A 17,639-nucleotide genomic window follows, 5' to 3' on the forward strand; every position below is an offset into this window, starting at 1 on the left:
CCTAACTGGGATGGAATACAGGGGCATTCTACCTCTGAGCTATACTCTCAGCTCTATTTTTTATACTTTATTTTGAAACAGGATTTGACTAAATTGAGGAGGCTGGCCAACAAACCTGCGATCCTCCTGTTTGAGCCTCCCAAGTATTAAGATTACAAGCATGTACCACCACGCCCAACTTTTTAAAAATTGTTTTGTGGGGGGTGGTACTGGGAATTGAACCCAGAGGCATTCTACCTCCAAGCTACATCTCCAAACTGATTTTATTTCTTATTTGGGAACAGGATCTCACTAGGTTGCTGAGAGCCTCACTAAATTGCTGAGGTTATCCTTGTGCCTCTGATCCTCCTGTCTCTGTCTCCCAAGTACTAGGATTATAAGCATACACCACCATGCCTGGCTATTTTTAAAAATTTTTGAAATGGGATCTTGCCAGGTTGCTGAGGGTCTTCCTAAGTTGCTGAGGCTGGCCTTGAACTTGTGATCCTCCTATCTTAGCCTCCTAAATTCAAGTATTAAAGCATATGGCACCACACCCTGCTGATGACTGCTCAGAATTCTTGGGCTAGGCCTTGGAACCAGATTAGATACACATAGATAGAACTGGATTGGTGAGTCGGACATTGAAACTAAAGATTGGAAGGGCAGGTAGACTTGAATGTGACAAGCGGTACTAAAGAAATCAATCACAAGTGTCCTAGGTGAACCTGAGCGGCTCTGGTGGTGCACAGGTAGGTGGTCCAAGTTTCTCTAGGAAAACTGAAGAGTTGGTATCAGGCAGAGGGATAGAGAAGCGCGTCCACCTAGAAGGTGTGTGAGGCCCGGGGCTGGCAGAGGTGTATGGAGCGTGTCTGGCAGGTGAGGTCTGAGGAGTGAAGGTGACACACAATTTTCAACTTTAGGGTGTCACAGGTAAGATCTGAGCTCCTGCCGGGTGTGGTGGCGCACGCTTGTAATCCCCGCGCTTGGGAGGCTGAGACAGGAGGATCCTGAAGGTTCGAAGCCAGCCTCAGCTACTTAGTGAGGCTCTCAGCAACTGAGTGAGACCCTGTTTCCAAATAAAGTATAAAATAGGTCTGGGAGTATAGCCTGGAGATAGAAAAGCCCCAGTACCACCAAAAAAATAGATAGATAGATATAGATAAGCACACAGAGTTGCCTGTCAGGTGAGATCAGGGAGTCAAGTCAAGCACAGGTAGGTAGAGCTGGCCTGCCAGGTGTGCTCTGAAGGGTCCTTTACAGGTAGGCAGCTGGCCTGCCGGGGGTAGTCTTGAGACCTAACTCTGAGGAGTTAGGGTTGGACACAGGTAGGTTGAGCTGGCTCTTTGAAAGTTGGGTTCAGGCAGAGATAGTGTACCTGGTTCTTTGTGGTACAGCCTGAAGAACCAAGGTTAAGCTTATGGAGCTGGTGCCGCATGGAGTCTAGGGTAGGCAAAGCACTGGGTCTTACAGGAGGTATGCAGGCCCTACATCAGACATGAAGAGGTGAATGTGGTTCTCAAGCAAGGATTTTGGAGCTAGAGGTAGGTATGCCTGGGGTCTTGCTGGTGAAGTCTTTGGTTTGGGTGTATTGACCCAGTTTTTATTTATTTATTTATTTTATTTTTATTTTTAGTGGTACTGGGGTCCCTGGAAACCCTTCTACTTCCAGGCTACACTCCCAGACCTATTTTATACTTTTTATTTGGAAACAGGGTCTCTTAAGCCAGCGCACACGGCTGGCTTCGAACCTGCGTGATCCTCCTGTCTCCGCCTCCCAAGTGCAGGGATTACAAGCGTGCGCCACCACGCCTGGCCTTGACCCAGGTTTTAAAGGTTAGGCCTAGGGAGTATAGATTACTGCAGAGCACAAGTACCTGGAAGAATTCCACACTGCCAAGGTCTGAGGCTTCTCTATAAGTTTCCTGATGCTGAGGTTAAGCGGAGCTTGATAGTACTGGATCTGTCTGAGATGTGAAAAGCAGAGCCAGACAGGCTGGAGACTATTGGGGTTAGGCCCGTGTAAACAGAATTGAATCTCCAGGAACAGCTAAGGAGTCTCATTGGGCTCAGTGAAGTGGACCTGGTCTGTCATTGGAGACTCAGTGTTCCAGTTTCAGAACAGACGGGTGTGTGGAGCCTGGTCCAGCAGTGCGATGTCTGGAGCCTGGCTCCGATGGGAGTTTGAACCTGTAGCTCGAGGCTCTGGAGTTAAACACAGATAGGCAGGGCTAGGCTCCAGGTGAAGCCCCTGCATCTGCCCAGGTCTGTTGTGTTTACCTGGTTTTGCTAGTGAGTCTGTGAATCCAGAGTTGATTAGGAATAGGTGTATAAGCATGGGATAGGTGGATCCTTGCTACCTGGATTCAGACACAAAGGTACCCCGGCTTTGGTAGGTAGAGAGGAAGTCAGGGTTGGCCCAGGAATGCATAATTGGTTTGGATGTCTAGGCCTGAGGAGGTGGGTCAGGCACAGAAGGGACCTTAGGTGATAGGATCAGGCACAAGTAGGTCAGAAAGCTGTAGTCACCTTCGGCATGTATATCTGGGTCTGTCTAGTGAGGTCTGGGGAGCCCTTGGGCTCAGATAGGAGACCTCGAGTGTCCTGAGCCAGGTCAGCTACCTGCCAAGTGTGACAGGCTCAAGGGATGGCAAAGGCCTGGAGATCTGTAACCAGCTGCAATGTGGTCTGAGGCATCCTGTCTTGTTGGCATAAGGTCTTGAGTTGCCCCAGTGAGGAAAAAGATAGGGTTTTATCTGGGTGGATATGTGAGGTCTGGTGGACAAGGGCAGGTGAGGCCCAGAACATGGAATTGACTGAGGCGCTCCTCTGTGAGGTGCGGTGTGAAAGGCCCACTGCGGTAAAGGAAGGTCTGGAAACCTGTGTCTGCACATTGAAGGCCCAGAGAGAGGCTCAGGTTGGACACTGGGGGTGCTGGGCTTCCCCAGAAGTGAAATCAGAGGACGTGGGCTCACCCGAGATTGGAGTGTGGATCTCTAGGTTCAGGGCTGTCTGCACAGGTCTGGTTTCTAGATCTAAGTCTGTTAGGCAGGATCTCAGAGGCTTTGTCAAGCGTGATACTGTCTGTAGCAGTGTCCTTCAGATAAGCTTCCCCAAAAACTCAGATCTTTTCTGGGTGAAGGGTCCCATTTGTCCTCTCGTTGCTCAAGCTGTGAACCTCTGGGCCATGTTTCTCTCGTTCTTCCAGTCCATCCTGATTGAACTTAAGTCTGCATTCCCCAGTCCAGAAGAGCATCGTCTTCTGGATAGCTGCTGGGCTCCAAAGTGGCTTTCCTACTTCTGTTCTGCCTTACCCACAGGCTTCACTTCCCCAGCCTTGCCTCACAGCATCAAGCTTCCAGTCTTCACTCCAGTCTTTATCTTCTACACTGTAGACTGCTTTGCTCTTCCTGCCCAGCCTGTCCCAGCAGGCTTCCAGGAAAGAATGAAGCCCTAACACCCAGGACCTCCACTGGATGTATGCACTAAAGCTGGTCTTTTGTGTCTGATGGGGTTCTGGCCTGGGATCACCCCTGAGGGGTTGAGAAATCACTCAAATCATTTTCTGTGTGGGTGCATGGTACACACCCATAATCTCAATGTTTGGGAGGCTGAAGCAGGAGGATTGTGGATTCAAGGCCAGCCTCATCAATTTAGCAAGACCTTGTCTTCATATAAAAAAGGAGGCCAGGCATGGTGGACACACTTGTAATCACAGTACTTGGGAGGCTGAGAAAGGAGAATTGCAGGTTAGTGGTCAGCCTCAGCTACCTTGTGAGGCCCTTTGAAACTCAGTGAGACCCTGTTTCATTTTTTTATTTTTTTTGGTGGTACTGGGGTTCCTGGAAGCCCTTCTACCTCTGGGCTACACTCCCAGACCTATTTTCACATTTTTTTTTAAATTTGGAAACAGGGTCTCCTAAACCAGCACGCGCGGCTGGCTTCGAACCTGCGCGATCCTCCTGTCTCTGCCTCCCAAGCGTGGGGATTACAAGCGTGCGCCACCACGCCCGGCAGACCCTGTTTCAAAATAAAGAAAAAATAGGGCTATGGATGTAGCTCAGAGGTAGAATGCCCCTGGGTTCCATCCCTAGTACTGCAATTTAAAAAAAAATAGAAGCCGGGCGTGGTGGCGCACGCTTGTAATCCCAGCATTAGGGAGGCTGAGACCAGAGGATCGCGGTTCGCGGACAGCCTCAGCTACTTAGTGAGGCCCTCTGCAACTCAGTGAGACCTGGTTTCAAAATAAAGAATAAAAAATAGGGCAGGGGATGTAGTTTGGAGGTCGAATTCCCCTGGGTTCCATCCCCAGACCCGCAAAAAAATAAATAAATTTAAAAAAAAATAGGACTGGGGGTTAACTCAAAGATAGAGTGCCCCTGGGTTCAATCCTCAGTATGCAAACAAACAAACAAAAAAAATAGAGGTGGGGGGCTGGGGAGCTGGGCGAGGTGTCACAAGCTTGTAATCCCAGCATGCATTCGGAGGCGGAGACTAGAGGATCACGGTTCGCAGACAGCCTCAGCTACCTTGTGAGGCCCTTTGCAACTCAGTGAGACTCTCAAAAATAAAAAGCAGGGCATAGTGGTGCATGCCTGTATTCCCAGCATTCAGGAGGCTGAGACTAGAGGATCAGGGTTCACGCACAGTCTCAGCTACTTAGTGAGGTGCTCTGCAACTTAGTGAGACCCTGTTTCAAAATAAAGAATACAAAATGGGGCAGGGGATATAGATTGGAAGTCAAACAACCCTGGGTTTCATCCCCAGACCCACACACAAAAAAAATAAAAATAAAAAATAAAAAGACTAAAAACTAGAGCTGGGCATGTAACTTGGAGGTAAAATGTCTCTGGATTCAATCCTCAGTACCACAAAATAAATAAAAATAATTTTCTGTGAGGCTTTATTCACTCACTATTGCTACTTTGGCTGCTGGAACGCTTCTCTCAATGCTCCTTAATTTTTATTTTTATTTTTTGATAGTACTGGGGATTGTGCCCAGGGGCATTTTACCTCTCAGCTACACCCTAGCCCTTTTTTAGGATTTTTTGTTTTGGCCGGGCATGGTGGCACGCTTGTAATCCCAGCATTCAGGAGGCAGACACCAGAGAATCTTGGTTCCCAGACAGCCTCAGCTACTTAGCGAGGCCCTTCACAACTCAGTGAGACCCTGTTTTAAAAAAACAAGACTAAAAAATAAGACCAGAGGTATAGCCGGAGGTATATGCTCCCCAGTACCGCAAAAAAAAAAAAAAAAAAAAAAAAAAAAAAGAATTTTTTGTTTTGAAGCAGGATCTCACTAGGCTGCTGAAAATCTCACTAAGTTGCTGAAGCTGGTCTTGAACCTGCAACCCTCTGTACTGCCATGTGCTGAGATTATGGGCATGTACCACTGCACTGGGCAAGGCTTGCTCATTCTTAAGATCTAGGTCTTTTTTGTGTATGATTGGTCTCAGCACCATGTTTGCTTTATCCCAAGCATCCATTTCTCAGTTTCACATTTATTGTCATGATTATTTCATTTACACTTTCCCCACTATGGTATATGCATTGCCTGTGCTAATATGCATTGCCTGTGCTAGGAGTGTGGTAGGTGTTCCATAAGTCATTGCTGGGAAAATGTGAGTGGTATTCAGAATATTCTGATACCTTGTTGAGGCTGCAGGTGTGGCACAAGACGTGCAGTGTGAATGGTAGGCATAAGTGTGTCTTGGTGCTGAGGTCAAGAAGATTGGTCAAGCCGGGAGTGGTGGTACACACTTGTATTCCCAGTACTTGGGAGGCTGAGACAGGAGGATTGTAGGTTCGCAACCAGTCTCATCTACTTAATGAGGCCCCCTGCAACTCAGTGAGGCCCTGTTTCAAAATTAAGAATAAGCCGTGTGTGGCACATGCTTGTAATCCCAACATTTGGGAGGTTGAGACAGAAGGATCACGGTTCACAGCCAGCCTCAGCTATTTAATGAGGCCCTATGCAACTTAGACCCTGTTTCACAATAAAGAATTTTAAAAAGGGCTGGGGGAAAAAAAATAGAGCTGGGAGCATAGCTTGTAGGTATAATTCCCTTGGGTTCCATCCCCATTACCGAAAAAAGAAACCCAGGTATGAGCCATGGGTCTATATATCCCAGGAGGCAGGGCAAAGTTCTAGGACTGCCAGCCTCCCAAGTAGGAGGCCTGGGATCTCTCAGTGTCAGGAAGCAGGAGCAGGTGCAGTTAGGAGGTGTTAGAGCTGTCATTATCCAAGGAAGTGTGCCTGGTACAGGCATAGGTATGAGGCTCCATGGCTCTTTAGTCTGAGGCCAGGCCCGGCATAAGTAAGGTCAGTGTTGAAGGAAGTGGGCTTAGGCAGCACAGGATTGAGGCTCTGGGCCTTTCAGTGGCTGAGGAGGCCCACCAAAAAACCAGGGAGGAGGTGCAAGGTGTATTCGTGTCCAAGGAGGCAAAAACCCAGCACAGTTAAGAGTGCTGGGTTTTTTATTTTGATTGTCCAAGGAAGTGTACTGGGAACAAGTATGAGATGCCGGGCTTGGGCCCTGAGACAGGTATGAGGCTCTGGGTCTGTCAGTGTCTTACGAGGCCATATATCACAGGTATGGAGCTTTGGTCTATCCTATGTCTGAGGAGGCAGGTTAGGCATAGGTACAAGGCTCTAGGTCTGTCAGTATCCAAGGAGGGGGCCTCTCAGTTTTCAGAGAGGCAAGATAACAGGTGTAAGGCTCTGGGACTGAGGAGGCAGGACCTACAACAGGTATGAGGCTCTGGGTCTGTCAATGTCCAAGAAGGTGGGTTTAGCACAGGTATTGAGCACTTGGTCTGCCAGTAACCCAGGAGGTGGGGCTTGGCCCAGGTATGAGGTTCTGGATCTGCCAGTACCTGAGGAGATGGGCCCTGGCACAGGTATGAAGCTCTGGATCTGTCAGTGTCCAGGAAGGTGGGTGAGGCACAGGTATGAGCATGTGGTCTGCCAGTAATGAGGAGGTGAGGCCTGGTGCAGGTATGAGGCTCTGGGTCTGCCAGTGTCTGAGAAGGTGGGTTAGGCACAGGTATGAGTACTTGGTCTGCCAATAACGAGGAGGTGAGGCCTGGCGCAGGTATGGGCTCTGGGTCTGCCATTGTCTGAGGAGGTGAAGCCTGGCACAGGTATGAGGCTCTGGGTCTGCTATTGTCCGAGGAGGCAGGGTAGGCGTAGGTATGAGGCTTTGGGTCTGCCACTGTCTGAGGAGGTGAAACCTGGAGCCAGGTAGGAGACTCTGGGTCCACCATTGTCTGAGGAAGCAGGCACAGGTAGGAGGCTCCACGTCTGTCAGTGTCTAAGGAGGCAGGTTCAGCACAGGTAGGAGGCACCAGGCCTACCAGTATCTGAGGAGGCGGAAGCTGGCACACAGGCTTTAGGCTCTGAGTCTGCCGGGAGACAAGGCCAGTCGTGGTAAGGTCTACTGTTGAGTTTGTGTGTCTGCTGAGTCCCACGCCTGGTCTGCCTTGTTGGTCAGCCCAGCGAGTTGCCATTGCCTGGGCTGCTGTCTTGCTTACCAGAGAGGGTCTGGCCGGACCCTCCAAGCTGCACCTGTGGAAGAGCAGCATCCTCCAAGAACAAGTTTATGGAGGGGGGGGGGTACACCCGCCTTCCCTCAGCACCTTCTCTGTCTCTCCTAGTGGGTAGGCGGGCGCTACTCTCTGTGGTCGGCCATCGGACTCTCCATTGCCCTGCACGTGGGTGAGTATGTGTTTCTGAGCCTCGCAGTACTCTGGGGTCATGGGAGAGGGGGCTTAAAACCCTAAGCACTTAGCTGTCCTCACAGGCTGCTAGCCTCTGCTCCTGGCTGGAGCATTGCTTTTAGGTTGAGAGGAAGGCCCAGGTTTTCTATAAGGCTGCAGGCTGGCCTTTCTCTCGGCTTCCCCTTTCCCCATATGTAAAGCTGTTTGTCCCCCACTCAGCCGGAATTAGATCCCACTTTGCACTTGGCCAGCTCAGATTAGAGAGGCTTTTTACTGGCTCTGTACCAGCTTTTCTGGTTCCAGGAGCTGAGGACAGAGGGTATGGCCATTTCTGTTGACGCTGCTTTTGTGTCACAGGTTTTGAAAACTTTGAGCAGCTGCTCTCCGGGGCTCACTGGATGGTGAGTGCTGAGTGTCCAGAGCCGCTTGTGTTGGTCCAGTTCCTTCCCTCCCTCCCCACCTCCCCTCCCTGCCTGCTCTCTTCCCTGGCAGCTGCTCAGCTCCCACCCGCCCTGCTCTTGTTTCAGGACCAGCACTTCCGCACAACGCCCCTGGAGAAGAACGCCCCGGTCCTGCTGGCTCTGCTGGGGATCTGGTACATCAACTGCTTCGGGTGTGAGACGCATGCCATGCTGCCCTACGACCAGTACCTGCACCGCTTTGCTGCCTACTTCCAGCAGGTACCAGCTGCCCGGGAAGGTCTTGGAGTTTGCGGGACCTGCTGGGGCCTGGGAAGTCCAGAGACCCACATTCCATCTACTCCAGGAGCTCCTTGCTCTCTTGCCCGCGGGCATGGCCAGAGTCTGTCTCTGCTCCCCACCTCATGTTACACTTTGGTAACCAGTTCCATCCGAGTGCAAACTGAGTTTCACCACTACGGGGGGGATAGGCATGTCTAGCTATCGTGGTATCCTAGCCAGTAGGGCCCTAGCTTGGCTCTGGGTGTGTGTCTTAGAGGGGATCCATCCTTCTTGGATATCACTTGGCATTCCTGCTGCTGTAGGGTGAGACTGTGAGGGGACCCGTAGGGCCTGCACCGCCTTTCTTGCTCTAGAATAGTAGGTTCACCTTCTGTTGCCTTTTGGGTTACATAGTCCTTTGTCCCCCTGGAGACCAAGCAGCTCCTGTCTTACTCAGGCCTTTGACACCAGTCATTACTTTGTTTCTGACAGTCTTGATCCCTGCCCTGAAGCCTCTGGGCTTTTTGGGACAGGACTTCAGCAGACCTTCACCAATACCGAAACGTGAATCTTGCCTCTGAACGATCTAAGGCTCTACAGAGCCTAGCCGCCTAGATAAGGCCATGACCAGGGGGTTGCCCAAGGCCCAGCAGGTCATTGAAGCAACAGCCATCAAAGACTGCACTCTGAATTGGGCCTGGAGGCACACACTTGTAATCCCAGTACTGGGAAGGCTGAGATGGACGGATCACATTTTCCAGGCCTACCTTAGCAACTTAGTGAGCCCCTCTTTAGTTTTTTTTAAAATTAATTAATTAATTAATTATTTATTTATTTATTTAGGTGCTGGGGATCGAACCCAGGAGCAGTCTACCATTGAGCTACATCCCCAGCACTTATTTTATTTTTTTGTGGTACTGGGGGTGGAACCCAGAGGCTTTCTACCTCTGGGCTATACTCCCAGACCCATTTTATATTTTATTTGGAAACAGGGTTTCACTAAGTTGCTGAGAGACTCACTAAGTAGCTGAGGCTGGCTTCGAACCTGTGCGATCCTCCTGTCTCATTCTCCCAAGCACGGGGATTACAAGCATGCGCCACCACGCCCGGCTTCCCAGGACTTTTTTTTTAATTTTTTATTTTGAAACAGGGCCTCCCTAAATTGCTGAAGCTGGACTCAAACCTACAATCCTGTCTCAGCCTCCCAAGTACCAAGATCCTAAGTGTGTGCTATGAAACAACTCTGTTTTAAAACTTTAAAAAGCTAGGCGTGGTGGCGCACCTTGTAATCCCAGCATTTGGGAGGCAAGAATATGGTTCTTGGAGAGCCTCAGCTACTTAGCAAGGCCCTTCTCAACTCAGTGAGATCCTATTTCAAAAAAATAAAAAAGAGAGGCTGGGAGTAGTGGCACACACTTGTAATCCTAGCATTTGGGAGGCTAAGGAGAATCTTGATTAGTGTACAGCCTTAGCTACTTAGGCCCACAAAAGAAAGAGAGAAGGAAGGAAGGAAGAAAAAAAAAGAGCCAGGCATGTAATCCCAGCATTTGTGAAGTTGAGACAGGAAGATTGCAGTTCACGGACAGCCTCAGCTACTTAATGAGGCCCTCCACAACTTAGTGAGACCCTGTTTCAAAATTAAAAATAAAAGCTTGGCATGGTGGCACATACTTGAATCCCAGCATTCAGGAGGTTGAGACAGGAGAATCGTGGTTCATGGACAACCTCAGCTACTTAGTGAGGCACTTTGCAACTCAGTGAGACCCTGTTTCAAAAATAAAAGAACTAAAAAATAGGGCTGGGGGTGTAGCTTGGAGGTACAATGCCCCTGAGTTCCATCCCCAGTACTGCAAAATAAATAAATAAAGGAAGTAAAGAAAAGAAAAAAGAAAAAATAGGGCTGGGGGTGTAGCTCAGAGGTAGAATGCCCTGGGTTTTATCCCGGTACTGCAAAAATAAAAATAATAATAGGGCTGGATTTGTAGCTCAAAGGTAGAATGCCCTTGGGTTCCCCAGTACTGCAAAAAAATAACTGGGTATGGTGGCACACGCTTGTAATCCCAGCACTGGGGAGGCTGAGACCGGAAGATCGCGGTTCACGGACAGCCTCAGCTACTTAGTGAGGCCCTCTGCAACTCAGTAGGACCTGGTTTCAAAATAAAGAATAAAAAATAGGGCAGGGGGTTGCCGGGCATGGTGGCGCACACTTGTAATCCCCGCACTTGGGAGGCAGAGACAGGAGGATCGCGCAGGTTCAAAGCCAGCCATGCTGGCTTAAGAGACCCTGTCCCCCCCCCCCCCCCCCCGCCAAAAAAAAAACCTATAAAATAGGTCTGGGAGTGTAGCCTGGAGGTAGAAGGGCTTCCAGGAACCCCAGTACCACCAAAAAAAAAAAAAAAAACAATAGGGCAGGGGATGTAGCTCAGAGGTCGCCCCTGGGTTCCTTCCTCAGGCTCGCAAAAAAAAAAAAATAAAAATAATAATTAATAATAATAATTAAAAAATTAAAAAAATAAGGAGAAGAAGGAAGAAGAAGAAGAAGCTGGGCCTGGTGGCGCACACTTGTAATCCCAGCATTATCCAGCATTTGGGAGACTAAGACCAGAGGATCACAGTTCACGGACACCCTCAGCTATTTAGTGAGGCCCTCTGCAACTTAGTGAAACCCTGTTTCAAAATAAAGAATAAAAACTTGGCTAGGTTTGTAGCTTGGAGGTCGAATGCCCCTGGGTTCCAAACATCCCTAGACCCGCAAAATACAAAATACTACTGCTACTACTACTACTACTACTACTAATACTACTAATACTACTACTAATAATAAAGAAATCAGTTGAAGCCAGATGTGGTGGTGCACATTTATAATCCCAGTACTTGGGAGACTAAGACAGGAGAATTATAAATTCATGGCTAGCCTCAGCAATTTAATGAGGCCCTCCACAATTTAGTGAGCCCTATTTCAAAATAAAGAATAAAGTTGAGTGTGGTGGCGCAAGCTTGCAATCCCAGTACTTGGGAGTTGAACACAAGTTCAAGGATACCCTCAGCAATAGACTTAGGGTTACAAGTTTTCATCAACCTATGGATATTCTGCTTCAAAATAAAAATAAAATAGGGTTGGGTAGCTGTGAGGTAGAATGGCCTTGGGTTCAATCTCCAGTGCACAAAAAAAAAGAAAGAAATTAAAGATATTATTTATTTTTGCGGTACTGGGGATGAACCCTAGAGGCATTCTACCCCTTAGTTATACCCACAGCCCTATTTTTTGGTCTGTTTTAATTTATTTTTATTTTTATTTTGGCAGCACTGGGGATGGAACCCAGGGGCATTCTACCTCCAAGCAACACCCTCAGCCCTAATTTTTTATTTATTTATTTATTTATTTTTTGGTGGTACTTCTACCTCCGGGCTACACTCCCAGACCTATTTTATATTTTATTTGGAAACAGGGTTTCTTACGCCAGGGAGGCTGGCTTCTAACCTGCGCGATCCTCCTGCCTCCGCCTCCCAAGCGCAGGGATTATAAACGGGCGTCACCACGCCCAGCTTTATTCTTTATTTTGAAACAGAGTCTGACTGAGTTTACAGAGGCCCTAAGTAGCTGAGGCTGTCCGCGAACCATGATCCTCCTGTCTCAGCCTCCCAAATGCTGGGATGACAAGCGTGCGGCACCACACCCAGCTGGTCTTTTATTTTTGAAACGGGTTTCATGGAGTTGCAAAGGGCCTCACTAAGTAGCTGAGGCTTTCTGTGAAATGTGATCCTCCTGTCTCTACCTGAATACTGGGATTATAACCATGCACCACCATGCCCGGCAAGAAATTAAAGATTTTGTGATTAATTTTAAAAATTTTATACACACATACATTATATAAATATATGTAAATACGTTCTATAAATTTGGTTTATTTTTGTGTGTGGTACTGGGGATTGAACCCAGGGGCATTCTATCTTCGAGCTACAACCCCCAGTCCTATTTTATTTTTTATCTTCCAAGAGGGTCTCTCTAAGTTGCCAGAAAGCATGGGAGTCTGCAGACATTTTCAGGTCCACCTGTGGGGACTAAGGCACACCAAGCAGGACTGGAGCACTACGTATGAATGAATAAAACTTATAGCTAGAGGGCTGAGTCTCTGTCCTTGTTCTAGGGCGACATGGAGTCTAACGGGAAGTACATCACCAAGTCCGGCACCCGTGTGGACCACCAGACAGGCCCCATTGTGTGGGGGGAGCCAGGGACCAATGGTCAGCATGCGTTCTACCAGCTGATCCACCAAGGTAGGGCCACCTGGCCTGGGCAGTAGTGGAGCTGGCGGTGCGGAGGGTGTGGCAGCACAGACTTGGCACTCGAGTCAGTGTTGTATAAGCCCTGTGGGTGGCTCCTGTGGGCCGAGGTTGCCTGGGTGACCACAGTTCCCTTCACAGGCACCAAAATGATACCCTGTGACTTCCTCATCCCGGTCCAGACGCAGCACCCAATACGGAAGGGCTTGCATCACAAGGTAAGACTCCCATGAGGGTCCTCCTCAATGCTCTCTCAGTCTCACATTATACCTAGCCGTCTTAGGATCTTGCTTTGGCTAGCAGTTATATTAAACAGCATCATTTTTGTCTTAGAGTTTCCATAGGTCAGATGTCCAGCAGACTCTGTGGGGTCTGTGCTTAGTAAAGGTTCACAGGCTAAAACCAAGGTATCAGCAAGACTGCATTTGCTTCCGGAGACCAACAAAGAATGCTTGCTACTTCAGGTTGTTAGCAGAATTCACTTCTGTAGGATCATTGGACCATGTTCCTTATTCTTGTCTAAGAGTCAGTCTCAGTTTCCAAAAGCCACCTGCTTTCCCTGGCTTGTGGCCCCCTCCATTTATTTTTATTTATTTATTTATTTATTTGCAGTACTAGGGATGGAATCCAGGGGTATTCTACCTTCGAACTACATCCTCAGCCCCATTTTTAATTCTTTATTTTGAAACAGGGTCTCACTGAGCTGTGGAGAGCCTCACTAAGTAGCTGAGGCTGTCCACAAACCACGATCATCCTGTCTCGGCCTCCCAAATGCTGGGATTACAAGGGTGCGTCACCACGCCTGGCTACCAGCCCTATATATATATATTTTTTTTTTTTGGTGATACTGGGGGTGGAACCCAGAGGCTTTCTACCTCCGGGCTATACTCCCAGACCTTTTTTATATTTTATTTGGAAACAGGGTCTCACTAAGTTGCTGAAAGCCTCACTAAGTAGCTGAGGCTGGCTTCGAACCTGTGTGATCCTCCTGTCTCAGCCTCCCAAGCGTGGGGATTACAAGCGTGCGCCACCATGCCCTGCACCAGCCCTATTTATTTATTTATTTATTTATTTATTTTATTTTTTATTTTTGGTGGTACTGGGGTTCCTGGAAGCCCTTCTACCTCCGGGCTACACTCCCACGGGCTATACTCCCAGACCTATTTTTTAACTTTATGTGGAAACAGGGTCTCTTAAGCCAGCGAGAGACTGGCTCCGAACCAGCGCGATCCTCCTGTCTCTGCCTCCCAAGCGCGGGGATTACAAGCGTGCGCCACCACGCCCGGCCTATTTTTTTATTTTTATTTTTTTTGTGTGTGTGTGGTGGTACTGGTGGTGGAACCCAGAGGCTTTCTACCTCCAGGCTATACTCCCAGACCTATTTTGTATATTTTTTGTAAAGAGGGTCTCACTTAGTTGCTGAGAGCCTCACTAAGTAGCTGAGGCTGGCTTCGAACCTGCGCGATCCTCCTGTCTCAGCCTCCCAAGCACAGAAGTGTGCACCACCACACCCGTCTCCTATTTTTTATTCTTAATTTTGAAACAGGGTCTCACTGAGTTGCAGAGGGCCTTACTAAGTAACTAAGGCTGTCCAGGAACAATGATCCTCCTGTCTCAGCCTCTCATATGCTGGGATTACAAGTGTGCGCCACCATTGCCTGGCTCCTCCTTAATTGTATATATTTTTGTTTTTTTATTTTTGCAGTACCGGGGATGGAACCCAGGGACGTTCTACCTTTGAGCTACACCCCCAGGCCTATTTTTTTAATCTTTCTATTTTCGAAACAGGTGTATCACTTAGTTGTGAAGGGCCTCGCTTAGTAGCTGAGGCTGTCCACGAACCACAATCCTCTGGTTTTAATCTTCCAAATGCTGAGATTACAAGTGTGTGCCACCACCCCAGCTTACCTCTTCATTTTATCAGCAATGACAGATTAAATACGTGTATTACTAGGGATTAGACTCAAGGATGTTCTGCCTGTGAGCTATACCTCCAGCCCTATCTTATTTTTTATTTTGAAATAAAGTCTTACTAAGTTACTAAGGTTTCACTAAATTGCTGAAGCTGTCCTCGAACCTGTGGCCCTCCGAAATTGCTGAAGCTGTCCTCGAACCTGTGGCCCTCCTATCTCCACCTCCCAAGTACCTGGATTATAGGCATGTACCTGGCCCCGGTCCTGGACATGGTGGCACACACTTGTAACACCAATAACTTAGGAAACTAAGACAACTTGGAAGGCCATCTCCAACTTAGTGAGGCACTGTTCAAAATAAGGAATAAAACAGAACTGAGGATAGAGTTCGGAGGTAGAATGCCCTTGGGTTCAATCCCTAGTACCACAAAAAAAGTAAACAAATAAGGCTAAGGGTGTAGCTCAGGGGTAGAATGCCTCTGAGTTCCAGCACCACACACACAGGCAGAGCAGTCAGCATAGTTACCTGCCCCTGGTGTTCTCAGATGTTTCCTACAATCTTCCCTTGCTTTGATTGAGCTGTGCATTTAGTGGCAACGCTGGGACTAACCCCAAATGAGAAGTGCCAGGTGGTCTCCTCCCTCTGCCTGAAGCTCCAGCAACATTTTAAGGTGTTAACTAGATGTCTCTCTTGTCAGATTCTCCTAGCCAACTTCTTAGCCCAGACCGAGGCCCTGATGAAGGGGAAGTCAACAGAGGAGGCCCGCAAGGAGCTCCAGGCCGCGGGGAAGAGTCCAGAGGACTTAGAGAAGCTTTTGCCTCACAAGGTCAGCCCTGCTCCTGAAGTAGCAGCATACTAGAGCCGGAGGGATGAACTTGTAGGTCCAGGGTGTCCTTCCTGTCTAGGGGTTTGGGGTATCAGAACTAATTTGGAAACATTCCTTTGTGTTTTTTCTGAAGGTCTTTGAAGGAAATCGCCCAACCAATTCTATCGTATTCACCAAGCTCACACCGTTCATCCTCGGAACCTTGATTGGTAAGTGAGTTGGGGAATTTGCTAGTTGGGAGTCATTGGACAGGGCCGGGGCATCCCTAACATGCACCCTCTGCCACTTCTTCAGCCCTGTATGAGCACAAGATCTTCGTTCAGGGCATCATCTGGGACATCAACAGCTTTGACCAGTGGGGGTGAGTTGCTGACTCGGGGGATGAGGAATGCCGCTCGCTGGGTTGGCTGGCACCATCCTCATCGCCTTCCTTCTCCTTTGCAGAGTGGAGCTGGGAAAGCAGCTGGCTAAGAAAATCGAGCCTGAACTTGATGGCAACGCTGCAGTGACCTCTCACGATTCCTCCACCAATGGGCTGATCAGCTTCATCAAGCAGCAGCGGGAGGCCAAAACTGAATAAACGCAGCTACAGCCCCTGTTTTGACTGGTCCTTCTGGTCCCTTCTTTCCAGAGTATGCACTGCATGGTCCTGCCCTTCTCTGCCCAGAACACCCTCTGGTTGCCTACTTGGACCACAAGCCATCTGGGGGAAGCTGGTCGGAAATTGTCACCCTGCGCCCTCCATCTGCACTTTTCCTCTCTTTTACCATCAGCTGAAGTGCTTTGGTGCAGCTGATTTTTCTGACCTGTGTTCACATTGTTCACATCCCATGTAGAAAAATAAAGTTGCCACGAAGGATGGTGAGGCTCAGCGCCCTGTCTTCCTGAGATGGTGCTTCATGCAGCAGCCAGTGTGCCCTGTGGGAGGAGAGGGAGGAACACTGCCCAGCTGGCACTTGGCTAAGCGGTGAGCAGGTTCAGAGGCTGAGATAGGAAGATCACAGGTTTGCAGACAGACTCATCAAGTTGTGAGGCCCTCCACAACCTAGTGAGACCTATTTCAAAATAAACAATAAAATAGGGCTGGGGTGTAGTTCAAAGGTAGACATCTCTGGCTTCAATCCCCAGTACCACACAAAAAAATCTTATTTTAAGCTGGCATAGTGGCTCATGCCTGTAATCCCAGTACTTGGGTGGCTGAGACAGAAGGGTCAAAGGACAGTCTCAGCAATGTAGTGAGACTCAGCAACTTACTGGAACCATGTTTCAAATTAAAAATTGGGTCTGAGCCGGGTGTGGTGTCGCATGCTTGTCATCCCAGCATTCAGGAGGTGGAGACCAGAGGATCGCGGTTCGTGGACAGCCTCAGCTAATTAGCGAGGCCCTTTGTAACTCAGTGAGACCCTGTCTCAAAAATAAAAAGAGTAAAAACCAGGGCTGGGGGTGTACCTCAGAGGTACAATGCCCCTGGGTTCCGTCCTCAGTACCACCCAAAAAAAAAAATGAGTCTGGGGGGTATAGCTTTGAGGTGGATATATAGCCCTGGGCTCAATACCCAGTACCACAAAAGTACGTATTTAAGTAAAGTAAAAAGAGTACTGGGGATGTAGCTCAAATGACTGGATTCCATCCCCAGTACTAACAGGTGTGGTGATGCACACTTGTAATCCCAGTACTTGGGAGGCTGAGACAAATTTGTGGATTTGCAACCAGCTTCATCTACTTAGGCCCTACACAACTTAGACCCTGTTTCAAAATAAAGAATAAAAAGTAGGTCTAGGGGGTATAGATGGGAGGCAGAATGCCTCTGGTTTCTGAAACATTGAAAATGGAGCTAGGGATTTGCGAAGGAGGTAAAATACCAACCAGGTTATCAAAAGCTGCTACTTTATTTGGTCCTGGTACCCTTGGGGAGTCAGCAGCCATGGGGGAGGGACCAATGAACCATGCGTTTGGAGTCTTGCATAGTCCCAATCGGCCGGCTGAGTCTCGTGGCGGAGTGGAAGTACTGATGTTTTATAGGCATGCCGATTCTCTTGCGACTTCTGTAGTCTCATGACCTCTGGAGTCTGTCTCACATTGGAGTCTCTTGACGCCTGGAGTCTCGCGATATCTCCATTTTTGGCTTCCAGGATTCCGCCTCCTGTCCCCCCCAAGGGGTTACCTGGGGGTGAGGGGGACCCAACCTATCATCCCGGCCTTTTGGTGATAATGGGTGGAGACCGAATCCAAGCTAC

General features: G+C 48.7%; 1 protein-coding gene across 1 annotated transcript in view; it reads left to right on the forward strand.

Moving 5' to 3' along the window:
- GPI (glucose-6-phosphate isomerase) overlaps window positions 1-15,982 on the forward strand; it is a gene marked incomplete at both ends in the record, with an annotated part of 29,817 nt that extends 13,835 nt beyond the window's left edge. Inside the window, 9 exons of the mRNA XM_080703550.1 lie at window positions 7,636-7,696; window positions 8,056-8,099; window positions 8,226-8,378; window positions 12,527-12,656; window positions 12,804-12,880; window positions 15,274-15,402; window positions 15,536-15,611; window positions 15,697-15,763; window positions 15,847-15,982. Of these exons, the coding sequence (XP_080559676.1) occupies window positions 7,636-7,696; window positions 8,056-8,099; window positions 8,226-8,378; window positions 12,527-12,656; window positions 12,804-12,880; window positions 15,274-15,402; window positions 15,536-15,611; window positions 15,697-15,763; window positions 15,847-15,982 (873 nt within the window). The remainder of the gene's footprint in view (window positions 1-7,635; window positions 7,697-8,055; window positions 8,100-8,225; window positions 8,379-12,526; window positions 12,657-12,803; window positions 12,881-15,273; window positions 15,403-15,535; window positions 15,612-15,696; window positions 15,764-15,846) is intronic.
- Between the last annotated feature and the right edge of the window lie 1,657 nt (window positions 15,983-17,639).

This window comes from Muscardinus avellanarius (assembly GCF_963383645.1).
Source record: "Muscardinus avellanarius genome assembly, chromosome: 10".
NCBI classification, from domain to species: Eukaryota; Metazoa; Chordata; class Mammalia; order Rodentia; family Gliridae; genus Muscardinus; species Muscardinus avellanarius.